A 19,610-nucleotide genomic window follows, 5' to 3' on the forward strand; every position below is an offset into this window, starting at 1 on the left:
AATTTTGACAGTTGTACTCTTCTCCCTCTCTATACCCATTCTTTTGAAGACTAGCTCCATATTAACTCAATAAAAACATACTCCTATTACAACAATCAATCTTCTTAGCATGACTTAAAACATTTTACAGATACTAATGCTAACTACCAAAACTCCAGATCAAAAAAAAGTAAATAAAAAATGTTAAAGTATGTTACGTACTTCCTAAACTAAGGATTGTGTCTAATATACTGCATCCTTAAGAATTATGAACATCACACATATCAAATACAATAGTTTTGCCAGATAAATGTCCTGACCAAGTTACCACAGAACAACATCGTTAGAAGTGTTCCTTCCTATGCAGTTCATCTTCACCATATTTGAAACACTAACATTGATGTTTTCCAGATGGAAAAATCTTCTTGTCTAAACACTTATAATGGAAGTTAAACCCCGCAACGTGAACAAAATCACTTAGTCACAATCCTCCAAGTCAGAGTATACCCTTACTTTCACAGAAAGGAAGGACTGCTTACCAAGATTATGAGGTTAAACCTTTTAGGCTCTAACAAACCAACATGAAAGTGGCCTGAAAAGTGGCAAGCTCCTCTCAGGAAAATCTTGTTGGCAATCGAAAATTGAGGTTCTCTAGAACTCTGAAGGGACAAGAAATTTTACAGCAGCTGCAGCCAAGATCTTATAATATTGTCACACATTAACTTTTGCCACTGCTTGACTGGCAGATTCATACATTTGTACTTCCCACTGCTTCTTTAGCACCACTTTTTAAAAGGAGACACCTGTAAGTTACAAGCCAGTCAAAATGCACAGCCCAACCCTGGTTAATATTCTGCTACACAACTGATCTGAATGCCCCCGCACCCCCAAAGATTTAATAATGCTTGTACTTAGGTGTGGTTTTTTTCTTCCTCCCTCACATGAAATACAAACACAGCAGGTAAAAGTCTGCTTGCAAAATAACATAAGAAATACTTAAAATTTTTCATGTGCAAATTTCATCTTGAACATACCTATGTGCTGTTATGCATTTTTAAGTACAGCTAACATTTAAAACTTGCTTCCAGATATAAGTAATATTACATACAATTAACAAGATATGGATGAGGCTGTTACTAGGCACTCTACTATGGGGAAATGCATGTGAACAAGTGATACGATAAACCTTCAGTCAGCGCACAATAGCACAGTGCATGGCACCAGAAGCCAGCAACAATGGCATACATAATCTGTAGCAGATGAAGAAAATTTGGTAAACTGACATTTGATAAGACAAAAGTTCAAAGTGAGAAAGTCTGGCATTTTTACTGATATCTTTCAGGCTCATGCTACTGTGGAACTCAACCTTAAATTTAATTTTTGCATGAAGGCTCAAAATAAAGATGCAGAGTTCTTTCCGTGAAACTGAAAGAAAGCAAAAACTTTAAGTTTGCCACTTCACAAATGTGTAACACATACATGTCCCAGCTACCGTGTTTTAGAAAAAGCAGAAGAAACTTTGCATTAATCGTTTAAATATCTATACTATTAGAAGTTACTCTTAAGACTTACTGCAGTTTGTACAGGAAAGCCACTTCTAGAAGATACGGCTTACATTAGTAATTAAGCAGCGAGCTTTTGTTTTGAGGTTTCTAATAAGTACAAAGAATTGGTACATCCCACCGATATCACTGGGAGCAGGCAGACAACAAGAGACACTAGGCTAAGCACATTTGTATTTTATTGAAGCAAGACATGATTTCAAACTAAGCTCTATCATCTCTCTGGAGAAGCTACTATTATCAACAGGAACAGAGACATCAAGAGTAGTGACTATTTCAAGTTGAAATACATTCCCTTCTTCCAGGGATCTCCTAGCGTAGGCAATATGCAATGTCATCTACGAAAACCATAAAAAGATACAAAATGGAATACATGTGTTCCATACATCAGAATTTTTTTTTTTTTTTTAAATAGATCAAGTAGTAGTCAATAAAGCATCTGCTAGATCTCCTCCGGGAACTGAAAGGTATGAGTGTGATGACACCTCTCTTTCTAGCTGCTCTTCACTTTTAATGGTTTAATAAGGTAAGCCCTTTCAAGGTGCAAGTCCTAGCTGTATTTACCACAGCAGAACGACGTATCCTGAGTTCTGTCCCATCCTGCTCATCAGGTAAGCCACTGAGGCCCTAGAAGACAGCTTTAGTAAAGACAATGATCTATGCTACAAACATACTTGAAAATTCGCAAATGGGTCATATACCTAAAGAATAATTTTAGCTGCAAGTACCCAATATAGCTTTGCAAAACAAAATAGGTTTTTATATCAAAACCAGAAGCCTTAAACATACCTCAGTCTTCAGAAGCACTGAGCACCCACAGACTCCTACCAAAGATCATAGAAAACATTGGGTAGGCAGACGGAATAAACAGAACAAAACTAGCCATCTACCTACACACTTAACTTCCTGGCAGGTGGTTTTAATACATTCAAAAAGAGCACATATAGATACAAACAAAAGAATACTGATACTTGGTCTTACTGAATAGCAAGTATTTGAATACTCTTAAAACATCAGGTATTTTTTGAAACTCCCAGGTCACGCTGGAAAAAAAAAAAACCACAGAAAACTAAGAGCATCAGAACACAAGGTCTATAAATAAGCAGTACCAAGCATCAAGCATATTTTGACTATCTTGATGTTCAAATTGTAATTAAAAGCAACATGCAGCTCCCACTTATATCCTTCAAGTAGTAGATGACCGATAATTATAAGTTATGTAAAGTAACACTTGCAGATTTTCATATCCTGAGTGACTGAAAACGGACATTAACAAAACAGCAAGAGAGAGTTCTCTCAGCCACAGCGTGAGCAAATTTAGGTCAGATGAGTGAAACTCCATTAAATGAAGCTAGCACTCAATATGCTATTCCAGTCTCATAAATAAAATTTAAGGACATGAGACCAATTCTTCTTAAAAGCAGTATGTGGCACAACTATGATTTCTCTTCCAAGTCTGAAAACACAAATTCAAGGCAGAGGACAAGTCTAAAGCAAAGCACTGGGACAAGCCATAATCGTTCTAACTGCATTGGATAGGAGTCCTAGTACATGTTGATAGTCTGTAGGTTAAACACATACACACACACACCCCCCGCCTAGTAAATGTGCAAATTAAGCATTCATAAACAACAAATACAGTATTGCTAAAACCAATGAGTTGTTTTGTTTGTGCCAGTTTCTGAGAAGCCAGATAAACAATACCAACTTTGCACAAACTTTACTGAAAAGAAAAAAAGTAGTTAATCTATAAGACCAATTCTCTCGCTTTTAATTCCAGTTTAGGGTCACCAAGGTCTTTGTTACACGGAAGCCTTTCTAGATGGAAGACTAAACTTAGTACGAGTATAGCATCACCATAGCTGTTAACTACCTTCATACGGTTTGTTGCCATTCCTAATGAACCTTTAAAGATTCTATTTTGTGCCCTTGCAAAATTTTTTGTATACCAATAAAAGCTTTTGCTCTGCTAAACAGAATTCCAGCAATACATGTTTATTTACAGTTAAAGCTGATCTTCCACTTCTAAAATCATGTTCCTCATCTTAGGATTGTACTAACAGATTGATTTCTTTTTTTTGCTCTGCAGAAAGTACACTATAAGAAACAACTTTCAAATGACAAATATTCTTTCTACAGATGGCATTGAGGTTTGGTTACTATGAAAATGGTACCTGCTGTACCCAGTTTGCAGAAGTTTTACAACACAGTACACATATTAAACTTATGTTTAAATGTTGCACATTTATTTCATATTTCCAAGTCTCTATTTCCCCCCCCCAGCTGTTTACAGCTAGCTTGAAGCCAAAGTACTTTACATACCTCCCTCCTCCCCACCCTGTCCCCAAACACTAAGCACTCACACACTCATTATTGTAGGATTGATTGCTCCTAAGTGATGCACTGCTGGCATTGTTTTTACTCCATTCTGTTTACAAAAAGAAAAGCATATAGCATTTGTTTTAAAAGTAGGAACCTCAAGCCTATTGATCATGATAGTGAACCTTTTAAAGGCATTCCTTCGTTTTTTTGGCAGCATGGTTCTACTATGAAAAGTGACTATAAAAATTACTTTTACCTCAATGGGTCTGTTCTGGAATGCTAAAATTCAAGGTAGTGTCAGCACTGAAAAAACCCACACAGTAAAAAAAGATTTATTTTTCATACTACAATATCACAACTCCAATGCATGCAAGACCACAAGCTGATTTTTTTGTTTGCATACCTTCCATGCTTTCCCCTCCCTCCTCTTTTTAAGCAGAACTATAACCCATCATTGAAACGAAGTAAAACCAATGGAGTTTGGTACTGAATTCTTAGAATTTAAAATTTACATTAATAGCATTGTACAGGTATACAATACATATGTGTATATATATACCTATGTAACTAGAAGTACTAGCAATTCCCTGCAAAAGTGGTATTACTCAGAGAAAAATTTGTATACAAGCCACCGAAAGACTTTATTTTCTCAATTCACATGCATTCAGTGCATATCTGATGCAAAAATTGGTTATACATACACAGCCAGTTTTCATACTAGAACCAACTCCACCATGTTTCTGTTAGTTTTTTAGAACCTGAGGCACATAAGCTTAAGAGGTCAAAGACCAATGATGACTGATGGAGGCGACTTCAGTTCCACAGTCATTTACTTCACACACTTTTGGCTTACATACCAACTGTCTCATCATCAAACTATCACTAACAAATATGAAGCTACTAAAAGGAATGTATCATCCTCACTTTCAAAAGAAAATATTGATCTGATCTGATGAATTTGTTGCACTCAGCTGAGCTCAGATTATTTGAGATGGGAAGAAAGTTGTGCATTTTTACTGCACAATGGCCACTTTAGTGTCAGAAGTTTGCCTTTTTTGTTTTAATATCCTGTTTAATTGATTCATTTAGTAACCGAACCTCAAACCACTAAAAACAGAAATACAAGAAACTGCAGGTATATACAGAAGCTTTATAAATTTTAATCCAAGGCTTTCTTTAATAACATGAATTATGAGTTAAATGTATTATAATCAAAACAAAAAGTAATTAATCTTTACTAAAACATGTACTGCCTACAACTGTTTAAATAAACTATGTATTTACAAAAGAAATCTTTAAGATGCCTATGTACCTCATGCAGAAAACAGAGTCACTGAATGTAGCATTAAGTAGCACCAAAACACTTCATTATGAAAATGTATTCCCCCAATCACAAAACAAAACAATACATGTATAGGAGATAATGTCTTCAGGTTATTTTCTATGCTTGTATGATTATTTTTTTCTTCATAAAAGATTTATACAACTGGAATAGAATTAACATGAACTACATACTTTGAAGCCTAGCCATACAGGCAGACTAGGGATTAACAAATTCATTAATTCATTAAAGAAAAGCAATTAACACCAACATTCTTCCTCTGTACATTAACATACAGATGAGAATTAGCTAATTAAACAACTTAGTATTTCTACAGATATCACTACCATTACATTGGGTCTTAAAAGCTCAAACTGAGTTCACTTCAACAAGTCAGTAAAATGACACCACTGACGTAGCAAATGCAATTACAGCATAAAGCCACTCACTACTTACTGTTTAGTTCAATACCTACCTCGTTTCTTGTTGTAAATAATATTTTTACACAACAGGTCATTGTGACAAAGTACCACTGGTGATCCTAAATTTGACAGTCTTTCCTTCATCCAGGCCATCTCTTCCTGAAGAACTTGAGGACTTGGAATGTCACGTAAAAACCTTTTCAGGTATAAGACATTTGAGAGTTAATATTTGGTACTGTGTGTACCATACCAAGCATTTGTAATGAATTACTTGTTTTCCTCTACATTCTTCTTGCAAATAATTCAATAGACCTTCTCCCAAACCAGGGCACTCTTTCTCCTGGCACAACAGCAGTCAAATTATGACAATTATTTCCCTGTCCTCCCCCCCCAAAAAAATTTCTGAAGATTATCTGTGCTGTAAACATAACAGTAGTCCAAAAATCAGGAGTAGAACTTGCATACACTCCTGCACATTTTTAAAGGAGTAAAGATTAAAAGGGTTATAGCATGAATTTAATTCACTTTTTGCTCATGTTACATCCTTCAAGGATACACAACAGTAAGTAACAAGTACTATATGTATCTATACAGAGGAAATGAGACATTCATCTTTACTTCCAGTCACAGTAAATATGCTTAAGTAGCCATTTTATCTTCTAGATTTTCAATTAACTATTCAAGTTCTCAGTTTTCCTAAGAATTTTTTGTTGTCGAAAAGAAAAAGAAAAAAAAAAAAAAATCAAACTTTGCTAGAGCATTCTTTAATTACAATGCAGCAAGAAGGGCAGCTGGCATCAGTGATTTCAAAGAAGTTCCACAAAGAATTTAAGCTGGAATCTGCTTCCTGAGCAGTATGTAGTTTGATGATATTGCACAAACAGTGCCTAATTACAGTTTTAGCTTAAAGTTTGATCTTCACTCCCCAAGAAACACTGTCTTCAACTCAAGACAATGATTACATTTAGATTAGAGCACAGAAATTTTATTTAGGTTAAATATTGCTCCTAGTTTTGCCGTTCCTCTCATCCCAATCTTCCAGCGACTGACCCTAGAACCTTTTGAAATACTTCCTTATTTTGTTAAGCTCCTAAGAACCATGGTTTGACTTATAACTCAAGAGCTATACTGGGATGCAAAAAAACCAAAAATTAATTAAACCCTTAAACCCAGGTGACACCATTATTCATACTTCATGATAGCACAGGTCTAGAATGACTGTGTGGATACCTTTTCCTCCTCTGGAAAACACTTTGGGAGTTCATCCTATCACCCAAAACAGCCTTTCATTAACTTTACTTTTACATCACCCAATTTTAGACAAATTTATAAACTGAACAAATACAAGACAGATAAGACATGCAGGTTAGAATGAACAACAAGCAGTACTCTTGCAACCCCAGGAAACATACTTCTAGTATTCACCCTAGAACATAGATCTCAGTTTGAGACTGATGGTTCTCTTAAAAATTGTTGAGACAACTACCTGAAGTACATGACTTGACCTTGATTCTTTAACATTATTTAAGTGTCCAGTCAAACCAAGAGCTATATGTACACATACACAATATACCAAATGAATTTAAAAACTCTCCTTATCATATTTGACATATATACAGCTACTTCAGTATACAAGAGTATGACAAAACTCAAAATTTTACAAACTTAACATTATGTGGTAACACAAACCTGTTTTTTTAAATATTCTTCTACTCCTCAACCAGAAAGAATGGGAAGTCAGGCAAGCACATATTCAAATACCTACCTTTTATTTACTTCCTTATCTGCAAATTCTGTGGGTATAAGAGAGAAGTACTTCCCCATCTTCAGCCACAGATTAGATTTAGGGATCCATCCATTGTGTGCATGAATAGTATGGATTTTAGCAAGCTGTCTGGCAATGAGTCTAAAAAAAATAGTTTAAATTAATGTTATATTGAATGTATATCTGACAAGTCTTTATTGTATTTTCCCTAGCAAAAAGACAACTACAACATATTTAACAGAAAAATTGTAAAAAATGCAGCAAAGGAATCCAAAGAGGGTTTAAACAAGAGCAGCACAGCTATAGGGTAGCATCTTTCACGACTCAAAAGGTCATTAACAGCACTACTTGAGGGAGGGGAGGCAGGAGGGATTGGAGTTCAGTTACAGCATGCATACTTCACCTGTATTTACAGTCTCTTCAACTTGCTTATCTTTAGAAGAGTTGACTCATATTAGCTGCCATTGTTAGGCAAATGCATTTCACTACGTACATGAAAAACTAAAATATTAAAACATCAGTACCTTCCGTTCACTGCTAATAGTTTCTAAAATTATGTCTCAGTGGAAGACTATCTTGAACCTATTCACAAAAGGAATGTATTAGAAACAGAGCTAGGAGTACTTGTTTTAATCAAGTCCAGCCCCTTACAACTCCACTTTGTTAAATGATCTCCCTAATGGTAACATGCAAGTGTTAAATAATCACAATAAGCAGACCTCTATCTAAGCAGTCTTCTGGGAAGGCAGCAAGGATCATTTGTTCAGCACTGGAATACCATGATAACTAAGATAGAGGACAGTATGCTGTCAAGAGTGTGAACATCAATTTAGTGCAGGCTTATAAATATTTCTTTTCTGCCTCCTCATAAACTAAGCTTGAGATCCTTTGGGCCTGACAGAATACTATAAATGCATCACAGAACTTGAATAATGAAATAATAATTTTAAAAACCTTACCTGAAAATATCTGGATTGCATACATGCTCTGGATCCAGTGCTTCTCCCTGCATGAACTCGTAGCACAGGCCATTATTGAAAGTACAGTATAGTTGAGGTGCACAGCCATGGGCCTGCAACACACGGAAACTCTTCACTTCCTCATCTCGATCTACTAAAAGCTCGGTCTTATTTCCATAGATCCTAACTAGAACAACATCATCTGTTATGTCACCCACGTAGCAGCCAATTAATTTATTGGTGATTCCATCGGTGAACAGCTGAAAAGTAAAAATAATGTGTAAGCAACTCAGATCCACATTTTCAACATGCAGGAAAAGAATGTGGGGTTATTCTTTAGTTCACGAAACACAAATGCTTACTAGATTAAGCATTAACAAAATAAATCTTTAAGGTATAGGAAAATCATTAAGAAAATTGCAAGGATTTTTTACCAGTAACATAAAAAAAAGAGGAAAATGTGAAAACATGCTATAGTGAATTACAGAAATACTACATGTAAGAGGCAATAACTGAGAGCTCAATATTGTACAATGAGTTTCCACATAACCACTCTGAAACTGATAGATTAAAATGGCTGAAATCAAAGCCCCAACAAGGCAGCAATCCTAAACAGGTATAGAAACAGTCATGAATACAGGTAGCATGAAAACAAAAACAATTTTGATGCACTTCAGAATTTCAATATTTCCTGATCACTGCACAACCAGTAAAAGATACTCCTGAAGTTCTAGACTACTCCTTTTAAAAAGCAAAATTCAGGTCAGAAACAGTTCAAGTTCAGTGGTTATCATCTTCCCACTAGCCTTCAGGTTTTACTGATTGAAAACAATTCCTACAGCTGCTCTGGCTCCTCTGCAAATTTGAGACAGTACTTAAGATTCAAGACCCTAGCCTTCAGCCTCAAGTACCATTCCAAATTTAAAAGCTTCTGACAAGACCCACTATCCTCTCGTTTTACTTCATAACTGGTACTTGCCATTTAAAAGATTAAAAAAAGCATTTTAAGTCCTTATCATTAAGTTGTATATAAATGTAATTTTTAAAGCCTTCCCATTTACTAGACTTTGACCGGTCTAGTCACTGATGCCTGAACATACTGAAGATGAAGCAAGTAATTGTCTACAAAAGTAAGAGCATTACTTTAAGCATTATGTTTACATCTAATGACAATCTACTCACTGCCTTTCAAATAATGATGGAGGTATGGATACTACAAGTTCCCAGCTATGGAAAGGATGGGGGTGGACCAAAAAAAACCCACTCCTTAACCACTGCTTTTCCTTTCACATTTGATGATGATGCCTAAAATAGTCATTATACAGGCTGAACTCCTGCAGATGCTACCTGACAAGCAGACTAGATCCTAAGTTACTGGGCTGCATGTACCCAGTTGCATGTAGTCAAGCATTTGAAATCCCACTCAATGCCTGCAAGAGTAACACAGCAGTTCTTAATCTCCTTGTACAATCCAGGACAGTTTTACAGCTCAGAAAACAGACGTTTGGCACTTTCAAACTCTCCACGCTGTCAACTCACACTGAATGTTTAAGAACTTGCTAGATAAGCACTACCCATATTAAATCTGCTAGGTAGGTGACTGAAGGACAAGCCATTAACATTTTCAGGTGACAAGCAACATCACAAGCAAGAGCATCGATGTTTTTGTAACTACTGAACAGTCTCCTGCAGTCTTAAACATAAGTAGTAAACAATTTAAAGTCAAGGTTCTCACAGCAACTATAATTTATATTCAAGTATTTTTTTTTCTTGCTCTTTACAGTCATGCCTCTTCTCCCATTCTGTTGCCCCCAAACCCCTAATTAAAACTTAATTAAAAAAGCATAATCCCTCCCACAAAGAACAAAGCCTCCTTTCAGGACCTTGCACTAAAACAGAAAAGTGAGCAGCAAGAAGTAGCTTCAAGTTGGTTAACATACACAGTTAGACATACACAATTTTCCCTTGGGAGGACATCCTGCAAGTTTAACTTAACACCTTTCTTTAGGAAGTGCTTTCACCATTAATTCTCATTTAGTTAACTCTACCACCATACACACAAGACAAATGGAGGTACGGTCTGATCACATTTACGAGAACTTTTTCAAACTATGCAGGTTCTTGAAGCTGCAAGCATCTTTTATTTAAAGGTAACCTGAAGACCCTGGATAGATTTTTTTAATTCCTAATTGTAATAGAAGTCAGAAAATCAGCTGAAGAATGAAATCTATTTATCAGAATTACAATACTAAGTGTTCAGTGACAACAGCATGAACTCATTTACTAATGTCCACTCACACATCCTCCCACATCTTCTCCCTCCCTCAAGTCCTAAGTCAAGCCCAGAACAAAAATACTGACAAATAGAGTGGTCTGTTGCTTTTCAGATCTCATACTAAACCTTAATATTTAATGAAAAGATACTTGTATTAAAAATACATGTCAACGAGAAACTTCTCTACAGGCAATATCATTCCTTAAAACCTTGGACAGTTTGGGTTGGTTTTTTTTGTTGTGGGTTTTACATTTTTTGGTTTGTTTGTTTTGTGGGGGGTTTTTTTGCTTTTTTTTTTTTTAAATAAAGCAAAACAGAATTCAGAAACCTCGACATCCTCCCCCTCCAAGCGGTAGCCTTTATTTTGAAAAGTAAAGTGGTATCATTCAAACGCAAGTGACAGCTTATTTCCAAATCTCAGGGGTTTAGAGAAATCAAGCATTAGGAGCAATTTTTTTAATTCCTAAAGAAAAAAATCTGAAGATGGCTCAAGTCTCCCCATTTAGGAAGACACAGGGCTTTCACAGTGGAAGATGCCGTGTTTTAGCTATTATGCCTTGCCTTCCTCAGCAAACCTATGTAATGCGGTGAACAAACTCCTGCAGAAAAGGACTGGGAAAGTTTTAGTTGTCATCACAAATAACAAGAAATAGCTCAAGTTCCTGAGTAGCAGAGAATATGAAGGTATTCCATTTTCTTAAACAGTTATGAATACTCAATCTTGTAGAAGTAGATTCAGCAAATCACATACCTTTCATCCACACAGGGTAACCATAAATTCAAATAAACCTGCTTACAAAGCCTCCTTGACCGACTCAAAATTAAGACTTCACAATTTACGGACACATTTTATTACTAGCTATTATTTTAATAACCCAGAAAAGGAGACAAGTAATGAAGACTCTTGCCTTAAACAGTGTTCATAGCAACTAAATGTTATAAAGTTAATCAGCGCAACTAAGAAAACTATACCATTTAGCACCACAGATACTGGTTTTCACATTAAAAAGAATACAACTGTACTCTAACACTGTTTTCTCTGTGGACACAAGAATACTGTTGCAACAATGCACATACCATATTCAAGAGAAGGATAATGTGCTGGAGCAGCATTACCTAGTTTGAACAGGCAGTACTTAAATGCATTTCAAGTATGGCTTGTAAATCACAAATTACATGTTTATATTATAACATATCCATTCATAACCTTCCCCCTTGTAAGTGTAGTGCCACAAAACTATTTTGATCAGAAGGGACCTCCTATCATCATCCAGTTCAACCTCCCTGCTCAAGAAGGGCCAACCAGAGCCAGTTGCCCAGGACTGTGTCCAGTGAGATCTCCAGGAATTCTGGAGACTCTACAATCTGTCTGGGCAACCTGTTCCAGTGTTTGACCACCTTCACAGTAACAAAAAAACAAATAAACAAAAAAAAGCTTTTCCTGTGTTCAGACAAAATTTCACATGTTTTATTTTGCATTCATTACCTTGTCTGTCACTGGGCACTGAGAAGAGTCTAGCTCCCTCTTCTTCATTCCCTCCCATCAGGTATTTATATATATAAGATCCCTGCAAGCCCTCTTTTTTCCAGGCCAAACAGTCCGAGCCTCTCCTCATATGAAAGATGCTCTAGTCCCTCAGTCATCTTCATGGCCCTTTGCTGGACTTGCTCCAGTGAGCCTGTATCTTATACTGGGGAGCCAAGAACAGGACACAACACTCTAATATGGCAAATCAATGTAGAAGTATTGATTCTCATACATTTTAGCATAAAACCAGAATTAACTCATTAAAAAGTGTAAAGAGCACTTTGCGGAATTGTTTTGTGTTGAGATGTTGATTAAGTATCTTGTCTGCAATACTTAAATGAAAACTTCTGAAATGTAGCATTAGAAAAAGCTCTTATCCTGTCATTGCAGGGCCAAAAGAAAAGTGAAAGTTCTGCTGAACTAAGATGGATCAAAACCAGTATAAAATTCACTACCCCCTCTGAAGAGAAAGAAGTCTATTGCCTTCATCGAATAGCAAAGGCAGCAAACAAAATGGGCAGTAATTCCCAACATACAACAGCACTATTTCAAATCACTGGAACTTGTGCTACCGTTCTCTACTTCTTATAAAACGATCCTCTAATGAAGCTTGCCTTTCCCTCCATACAAAATTGTACTAGAAAAAGACAAAGCTCTAAGGCCATCAGAAATAGTCATACTACAAGAAAATAGTCATTAAGTAGCGCTGATGCAAAGAAACAGTAAGAATTTGACTTCCTTGTGCTGTTAAACAAGAAACTTTTGGCACTGTACAGCTTCTGTCATGCCGCACAGGTCTATTATCCCCTTAAAACAAGTCTCATTAGTGTTAATAAAAAGAAATCTACAACAAGGAAATTGGACTCCCTCAACTGATAATTTAGGAGCTCTACTTCTTATTAGCATCTATTTGTAACATGCTGCTCTAAGTAATTGTTTACACCCAGGAGCATTTTAGTTATTGCTTCTTAAAAAGGCAGAAGGGTTTGCTTACTGTTCTAATAACATTATTCAGAGTAGACAATTTCCATATTCCATTGTGAGAAAACATCTAATGTTTTCTACCAGTAAAAGAATGTAATACTCACGTTATTCTTTTATTCAGAATGCCTTTACTGCAGCATTTACAGAATCAGCTTAGAATGCCTTGCCTGAAACATAACTTGAGATGCAGCAGAGCAAAACAGGAGTTCTATAACAAAAGCATCAGCTGAGCAGCATGAACGGAGAATGGACTCTGATGACATGGATAAAATAATCAGTAAACTCAAGGCCATGTGGAAGATGATGGCAGAATCTACAGAATGTTATGAATACCAGGTAGAAAATTCTGGAAACAAATAAAAAATACAGAGAGCACCAATAGAAGTCAAGAACACAATGCAACACACACCAAAAAAATCCAGCAGCAAAATTCCGGTACCCTTGTAATCTGCAAAAATTTAATTATTGTGATATGTACTTACCACATTGCAGTAAGTACTTTCAGGTGAGGTGATGCAAAGCTAAAACTAATTCTGAAAACGTTTCTAGAAACGGTATTTATACTAGCCCACAATCCAGTCAGAGATCTAGCTTGAAGTCAAGGCTTTGTAGCTCTTGGGAACAAATAGAAACTGTTTACTGAAATGCAGAGTGAAGGTCAGAAAGCTACAAATAAGTTTGAGTTACTCAAATGCAGTCTCCAAAAGCAGCCCATGGTAGAAACAAAGCCAAGTGAGTCCAGGAAGACCAGAGAAAACTCAACCGAGACATGAAGCATCTTTGAGGCAGACTTTACCCTAAAAGCACTCTTATCAGCAACAATCAGGTTATTGGATTCCTGAAAAGGGCATGTGATGGGTATGTTCCCATCTCATAAGCAGATGGCTCAAGAAAAGCTTACATCTCATCCAGTTCAGGTAAAACCAGGATTGTTTATCTGGTGTTCAAAACCACCAGATTGTTCCAGGTGTTCAAAAGAATGAGAACGAAATTATTATCACATGTAACAAGCATGAACAGGCAGAAATAAAGCATCACAGGGCAAAGTAGAAAGCACTTATTCACAAAAAAGATGTAAAACCAAACAGATTTTTTCCTTCTAGACTGTTATTACATCCATAAGAGGAGAAATATAAAGCGCAGTATTGTACTGCTGTAGAAACAAAATGGTGATGTGAAGTTTCAACATAAATAAGCAGGTATTCCCCCAATTCTGCTGCTGAACCGCAGACTGCATATTAAGATCTCCAGAAAGGAACAGACTTTTAATACATGCTTTAATGCTCACAAAACTTCAAGTTTGTATTTAAGATAAAACTTCCATTCTTTCTGGAAAAGTACAGTCTACACAGGCACATCTACAAGTATCCATCTCAAGAATTTAACTTCTTGAAACAAGGTTAGTTATTTCTCCATCTCTTCTTTCTGTAGCTATTCATAAAAGGACAAAGTACAACTACTGGAAAATGCAGGCCTTGGGTAAAATCTCATATATTCAGCAGGGCTTACGAGAAACATAATTCAAAGGTCTCCAGGCTCTGGAGCCATATCATTTAGATCATTACATTCAGCAGGTGAAAGCCATTGTCTACACAATTTTGGTGGTCAGATGACAAGGAACAAGACCATTTGGTGTTAAAGTACCAAGGCTAGCAAAGAGCCAGTAAGTCAACGGCACCATTCTATGATAAGTTTGGCCATAAGCTGAACTAGCAGTGTTCTACTGAACTTTTGGGGTGCACTGCCATGACAGCAGCATGGAGAAAGCAATACCACAACTACCTATGCTATATACTATCACTTAAACATTTTTTTTTTGGCTACCAAACCACGAACCCTGCAGTTTCAAGTAAGAATTCAGGGGTGGTTGGGGGGGGGGGGTCATGATGTGTGGGGTTTTTTTCTTTTGGGGATTCTGTTTTGGTTGGGGGGGGGGGGGGGGCGGTTGTCTTAAGGCCTTAACTGAAGTTTCACATCCTCCATATTCTCAGTATAAATACCATTTTAAATTACATTCAGTAGCCTACTATTAAATGCTACAGATATGTCACCCATTGCAAGGACTGGTTCTGATCTAAATGCATGACTTTTATATCAGAAGAAAAACCCCAAAGAGAAATTACATATTTTTCATCTTTTTTCTGAAGAATATTCTCCTACCTGAAAACAGTCAATATCAGGTAACTAGTTAAGACTTTTAAAGTGGTAAATTGTTTTAGATCTTTTTACAGATTTTGTGATACTGATGAAAACAGTAACAGATAAATCAAAAAAAAAAAGCTAATGGAAAAGGAGTCCAAGATTCTATTTGAACTCAAAGAGCATTTTTGTTTATGAAATAAAAAAAACCACAAAACTGTTTCTCATGTTCACCACAGCCAATTTCTGAATTTAGCATGCAGTGAGCTTTTCAGCAGGAGGTTGGAAGAGAGGCCTCCAGAGATCCCTTCCAACTGAACTACTCTACAATTTCATTACTGAAATCAGCTGTTACAGAATGAAAAGCGACTACTGCAAAAAAGCACAGATTTGTTTTAATGACATTGCTTTGTATTACTGTAAAGCAGAAAAAGCAAGCCTCAAGAATTTAAGAGTTAGAAAATATAACACCCAGTTCTATACAGCTCCTAGTATATCCACAGATGACAACTGCACAAAGTATGTACATGAAGATCAGTGTTTAGACAGGAAAATTTTGTTTCTCCTTACCAATGTAAAAGGACTTCAATATTTGTACTGTTCTGTAGTGATAATATTCATGTATGACTTGATAGAGGAGATACATTACAGCAGAGCTGCTTGTGATTCAGCAAATAATTGGCAATGCTTATGGATTCTATAGACTTTGACAAATAATGCAATAAAAGAATAATTTAAGCACTGAAGATTTAAATTATTTTCATCCTCTATCCTACACTTATGTTCTATGCTATGATGCAAAAAATATAAAAATGTTAAAATATATTCATTAATTTAGGTACTTATAAATCTTAGAGAAAGTGAGGATTATGCATTAAAATTTTCTAGCTACACTGTTTCAAAATTGTTTACCTGACTAAACAATTTGACAAACAACTAAATTTTTGCCAGAGAAGTTAATTAACTTTTTAAAGTCAAGCTCCAGACTCTTCAACTTCTTACTAATTGTGTTGACCCAAGAAGTACTAAAAGCAAAGGCAGCTAAGAACAGAGTTCAACAGAGGAAGTAGTAGCTCATTCCACCTATCAATGTTCTTTGTCTACTTTGCTATGATGCTGCTGTCTCAGATTAGGCAAGGCAAGCATATTTTCCATGCAATACATGATTCTCATTTTCATCTCCCTCCTAAATATATGCCCCTCTAATGAGGGGACTCCAAGGCAGACCTTCTGTTCACTCCATCCTCTTAACAAAATCAGACATCTTTCACTTCAGCATCTTACCATATGTGATGCATGTGTAAGATTGCAGCAGCAATGGTGGTAATACTACTAGTTTCAAACCACATGCATTCTTGCTTGTTAGGCACACACAGCAGTTTAAACACAGACTGAAGAGTTAAAAATAAAAGGCCACTGGTAAGCTTCATGAACAGGATGTTCTTCTGCTGTTCAAAAGGAAAAAAGTGAGCTGAAAAGTTTTGGTCTTAAAGTAACTTGGTCGAAACAAAACTCAAGACAATTTTTAGACATAAAATTCTAACCACAGACAGTAGTCTATTACTTTACTATTGTATGACCAGTCAGAGGAGTCCCTGTTCCACACCAATGGTACCCACGGTTTTTATTCTATTAATTGCTTTTTCTGAAGAGGATGACAGAGGAAGTAAGCAGCTTTTTCTTTTTTTCCTTAAGCCTACTACAACTTTCCCAAAAGGTTAGAGTCATCCCTCCTTAATAAGAAAATGTTTTGGTTTTGTTTATTAGCATTCCTGTATGAAAGAAAGAAAAATATTCTGTCGAGAAGTACCCTCATCAGAGAGCTGAAAGAACAAAAACATGTCTAACATGAGGTAGTCCTGCAAGGAGCAGGGAGTTGGACTCATGATCCTTACAGGTCCCTTCCAACTCAAGATATTCTATGATTCTATGAACTCCAACAACTCTGTTTACTATTACATGTTGTAAAGCTGTCTTCATTGCACCTCAAGATGTTGGGACTGTGCTCAACTTGTGGCTACAGCCCCCAAAAGAAACTACCTGGAAAAACCTCATTAGCTTTATTTTCATACTAACTGGACTGGCATGCATCAAGTTTCTTTTCTTATCAAGAAACTTCAGGGAATTTCAGCCAATTCATGTGCTATTACCTCAGTGTGCTCAGTTTTTCTATACACGTTACTTCCAGCAGCTCTCTTCAGAGGAACTTCACTAGAATAAGACACTTCCGCATATTAATAACTGCTGAATAACACAGTTTAAGAGCATATAATAAAACGCTCAACACAGACTGTAACTGAACTGCTACTTTAGCCAGGTAAATCGACTGAAGGCTCGTATGGGGCCAGGTTAAGTATATTCTAGAAGCACAACAGCAGCCAATCCTCAGGCAGATGACTCGTCATAAATATGAATGATCGCTCACCTAGAGAATACTAGAGACCGAGCGGCGATACTCCTGCATACCGTCAAGACGGAGGGACGCAAGCAAGCTTCACGTTAACGGGGCTGATACTCACCGGGATACCGTCGGCCCCAAACCGAACCCCCTAGCGAATCCAAGGCGTGTATTTATTCACTACACGCGTCGGCGTGGGGAGGAGAGCCCGCCAAGGGCTCCCTCACCGATGGCGCCCAGGGGAGCGCCCCAGCCCCGCGCCCGCTGCCTCGGCGGCCGTTACCTCAGCGGCCGCCCCCCTCCGCGCCACGGCAGCGGCAGCCAGCCGCCCCCCCCGCCCCGGGGAGGAGGCAAGTCCCCCGCCGCTTTACGAACACGCCCTGCTCGGCACGGACCCAGCGACGGTGAAGCTTCCCGGCCCCCCCCTTCTCCTCCCTCGCTGCCACCGCAGCCCTCGGCCCCCGGGCCGGCAGCGGGCGTCGCGGGTGCAAGAGCAATCCCCTTCGCTAATGGGGGGTGGGGGGGGAGCCCAGTTTCGGCGGGGAGGGCACGAGGGGAGGAAGAGGAAAGCGGGGGACGGGGAAGGAGGAAGAGCCGGCAGGGGGCAGGGGATGCTGCCGCGCCGACACGCCCCGCCGCCAGGCTGCCGAGCAAATGGGGCTCAGCGCAGGGGGCTGCGTTTGGAGAGCGAGGGGGAGGGGGAGGGGAAGGAAGCGAGGCGGCAGCTCCCCCGCACAATGGCCGCCCGCCCGCCCTCCCCCCCCTCCCCAGGCTCGGGCTGCCGCATCCCCCGCGGGGGACGCGGGCGCAGGCCCCGCGACGCGCCCGGGCCTCCCCCGTACCTGCAGCGTCACCTCCTCGGGTCTCCAGTGGGGCCGCAGGCGGCGCAGGAGCTGCAGGGCGCCCTGGCGGTAGCCGGGCGCCTCCCGCTCGCTGACAGTGATGTCCAGCTTGGGCACCTCCGGGGAGCCGGGCGGGACGTGGATGTAGTTGGACATGGCGGCGGGCGGGACGCGGCACGGGGCGGACAAGGGCGGGCGGCTCTCGCTGGCGTCTCCTCCACGGCGGAGCCGGCAACTGAGGGGGAAATTTCCACTTCGGCTCTCGATAAAGCGGCTCCACCTCCCCCCGGCTGCGGCGCGGGGCAGCCTGGGAGAGCGGGCGGGGCCTGGCGGCGCCCTCCCCCGGGCTCCCTCACCTGCCCGCCCGCCGCCGCCCCCTCTCCCTCCGCGGCCTCCCCCACCTGCCCGCCGCCGGAGCCCACGGCCGCCGGGCCGGCGGTCCGTAAAAGCTCCTCGCAGCTGTGGGGGGGGAGCCGCGAAGGCAGCCGGCGCGGGAGAGCGGCCCCCTCAGCCGCCGCCCGCTCCCCGGGCGAGCGGGGCGTGAAGGAATGCGGCCGGCAGCTGCCGCGGCGCCGCCCAGTCGATCGCCGGGCGAGTGACCGATTGTAATCGGGCTTCGAGGGAGCCGCTGCCGTTAATTTTTGTCTTTCGTTTCTGCGCCGGCCTCCGCAGCAGCCCCTTTTGTTCCCCTGCGGGGTGTTTGCCCGCTGACCGCCTTGCTCCGCGTCCCGGTTCCAGCCCGCTGTAGTTCCGTGGGGTTTGTGGCCCCTGAGGGCACCGAGAAGGTACCACGCTACGCGCCCGCCCTGATCTAAACGTCTTCGTAAAGGTCATCCTTGTCGTGAGCAGTACAGAACAGTTAAGGTCTTTTTTTTTTTTTTTTTCCCCTGTTTTATGCTGAAAACCTTGCTACCTTGAAGGTGCGTTACTTTCGGCCAAAGCAAACCAGCTCTGACTACATCACAGCAATTTTACCGATCAAGCAAAAAGGGGAAAAAAGAAACAAATGATTCTGTGTCTTTTAGAAATATTTTGATGCTGCCCCTAACATTCCTGCAAGTACTCGCCTCCTGTCACATTCTGTGATCTTCCCACGTAGGAAACACTGAAGACT

General features: G+C 39.5%; 1 protein-coding gene across 1 annotated transcript in view; it reads right to left on the minus strand.

Annotated features, from left to right (window-relative positions):
- ETNK1 (ethanolamine kinase 1) overlaps positions 1 to 18,795 on the minus strand; it is a 33,031-nt gene extending 14,236 nt beyond the window's left edge. The window contains exons 1-4 of the mRNA XM_069806610.1: positions 18,497 to 18,795; positions 8,331 to 8,590; positions 7,372 to 7,512; positions 5,660 to 5,802 (exon numbers count right to left, since the gene is read on the minus strand). Coding sequence (XP_069662711.1) covers positions 5,660 to 5,802; positions 7,372 to 7,512; positions 8,331 to 8,590; positions 18,497 to 18,652 — 700 coding nt within the window. The 5' untranslated portion in view covers positions 18,653 to 18,795. The remainder of the gene's footprint in view (positions 1 to 5,659; positions 5,803 to 7,371; positions 7,513 to 8,330; positions 8,591 to 18,496) is intronic.
- Between the last annotated feature and the right edge of the window lie 815 nt (positions 18,796 to 19,610).

The sequence above is a fragment of the Haliaeetus albicilla genome, chromosome 19, assembly GCF_947461875.1.
Source record: "Haliaeetus albicilla chromosome 19, bHalAlb1.1, whole genome shotgun sequence".
NCBI classification, from domain to species: Eukaryota; Metazoa; Chordata; class Aves; order Accipitriformes; family Accipitridae; genus Haliaeetus; species Haliaeetus albicilla.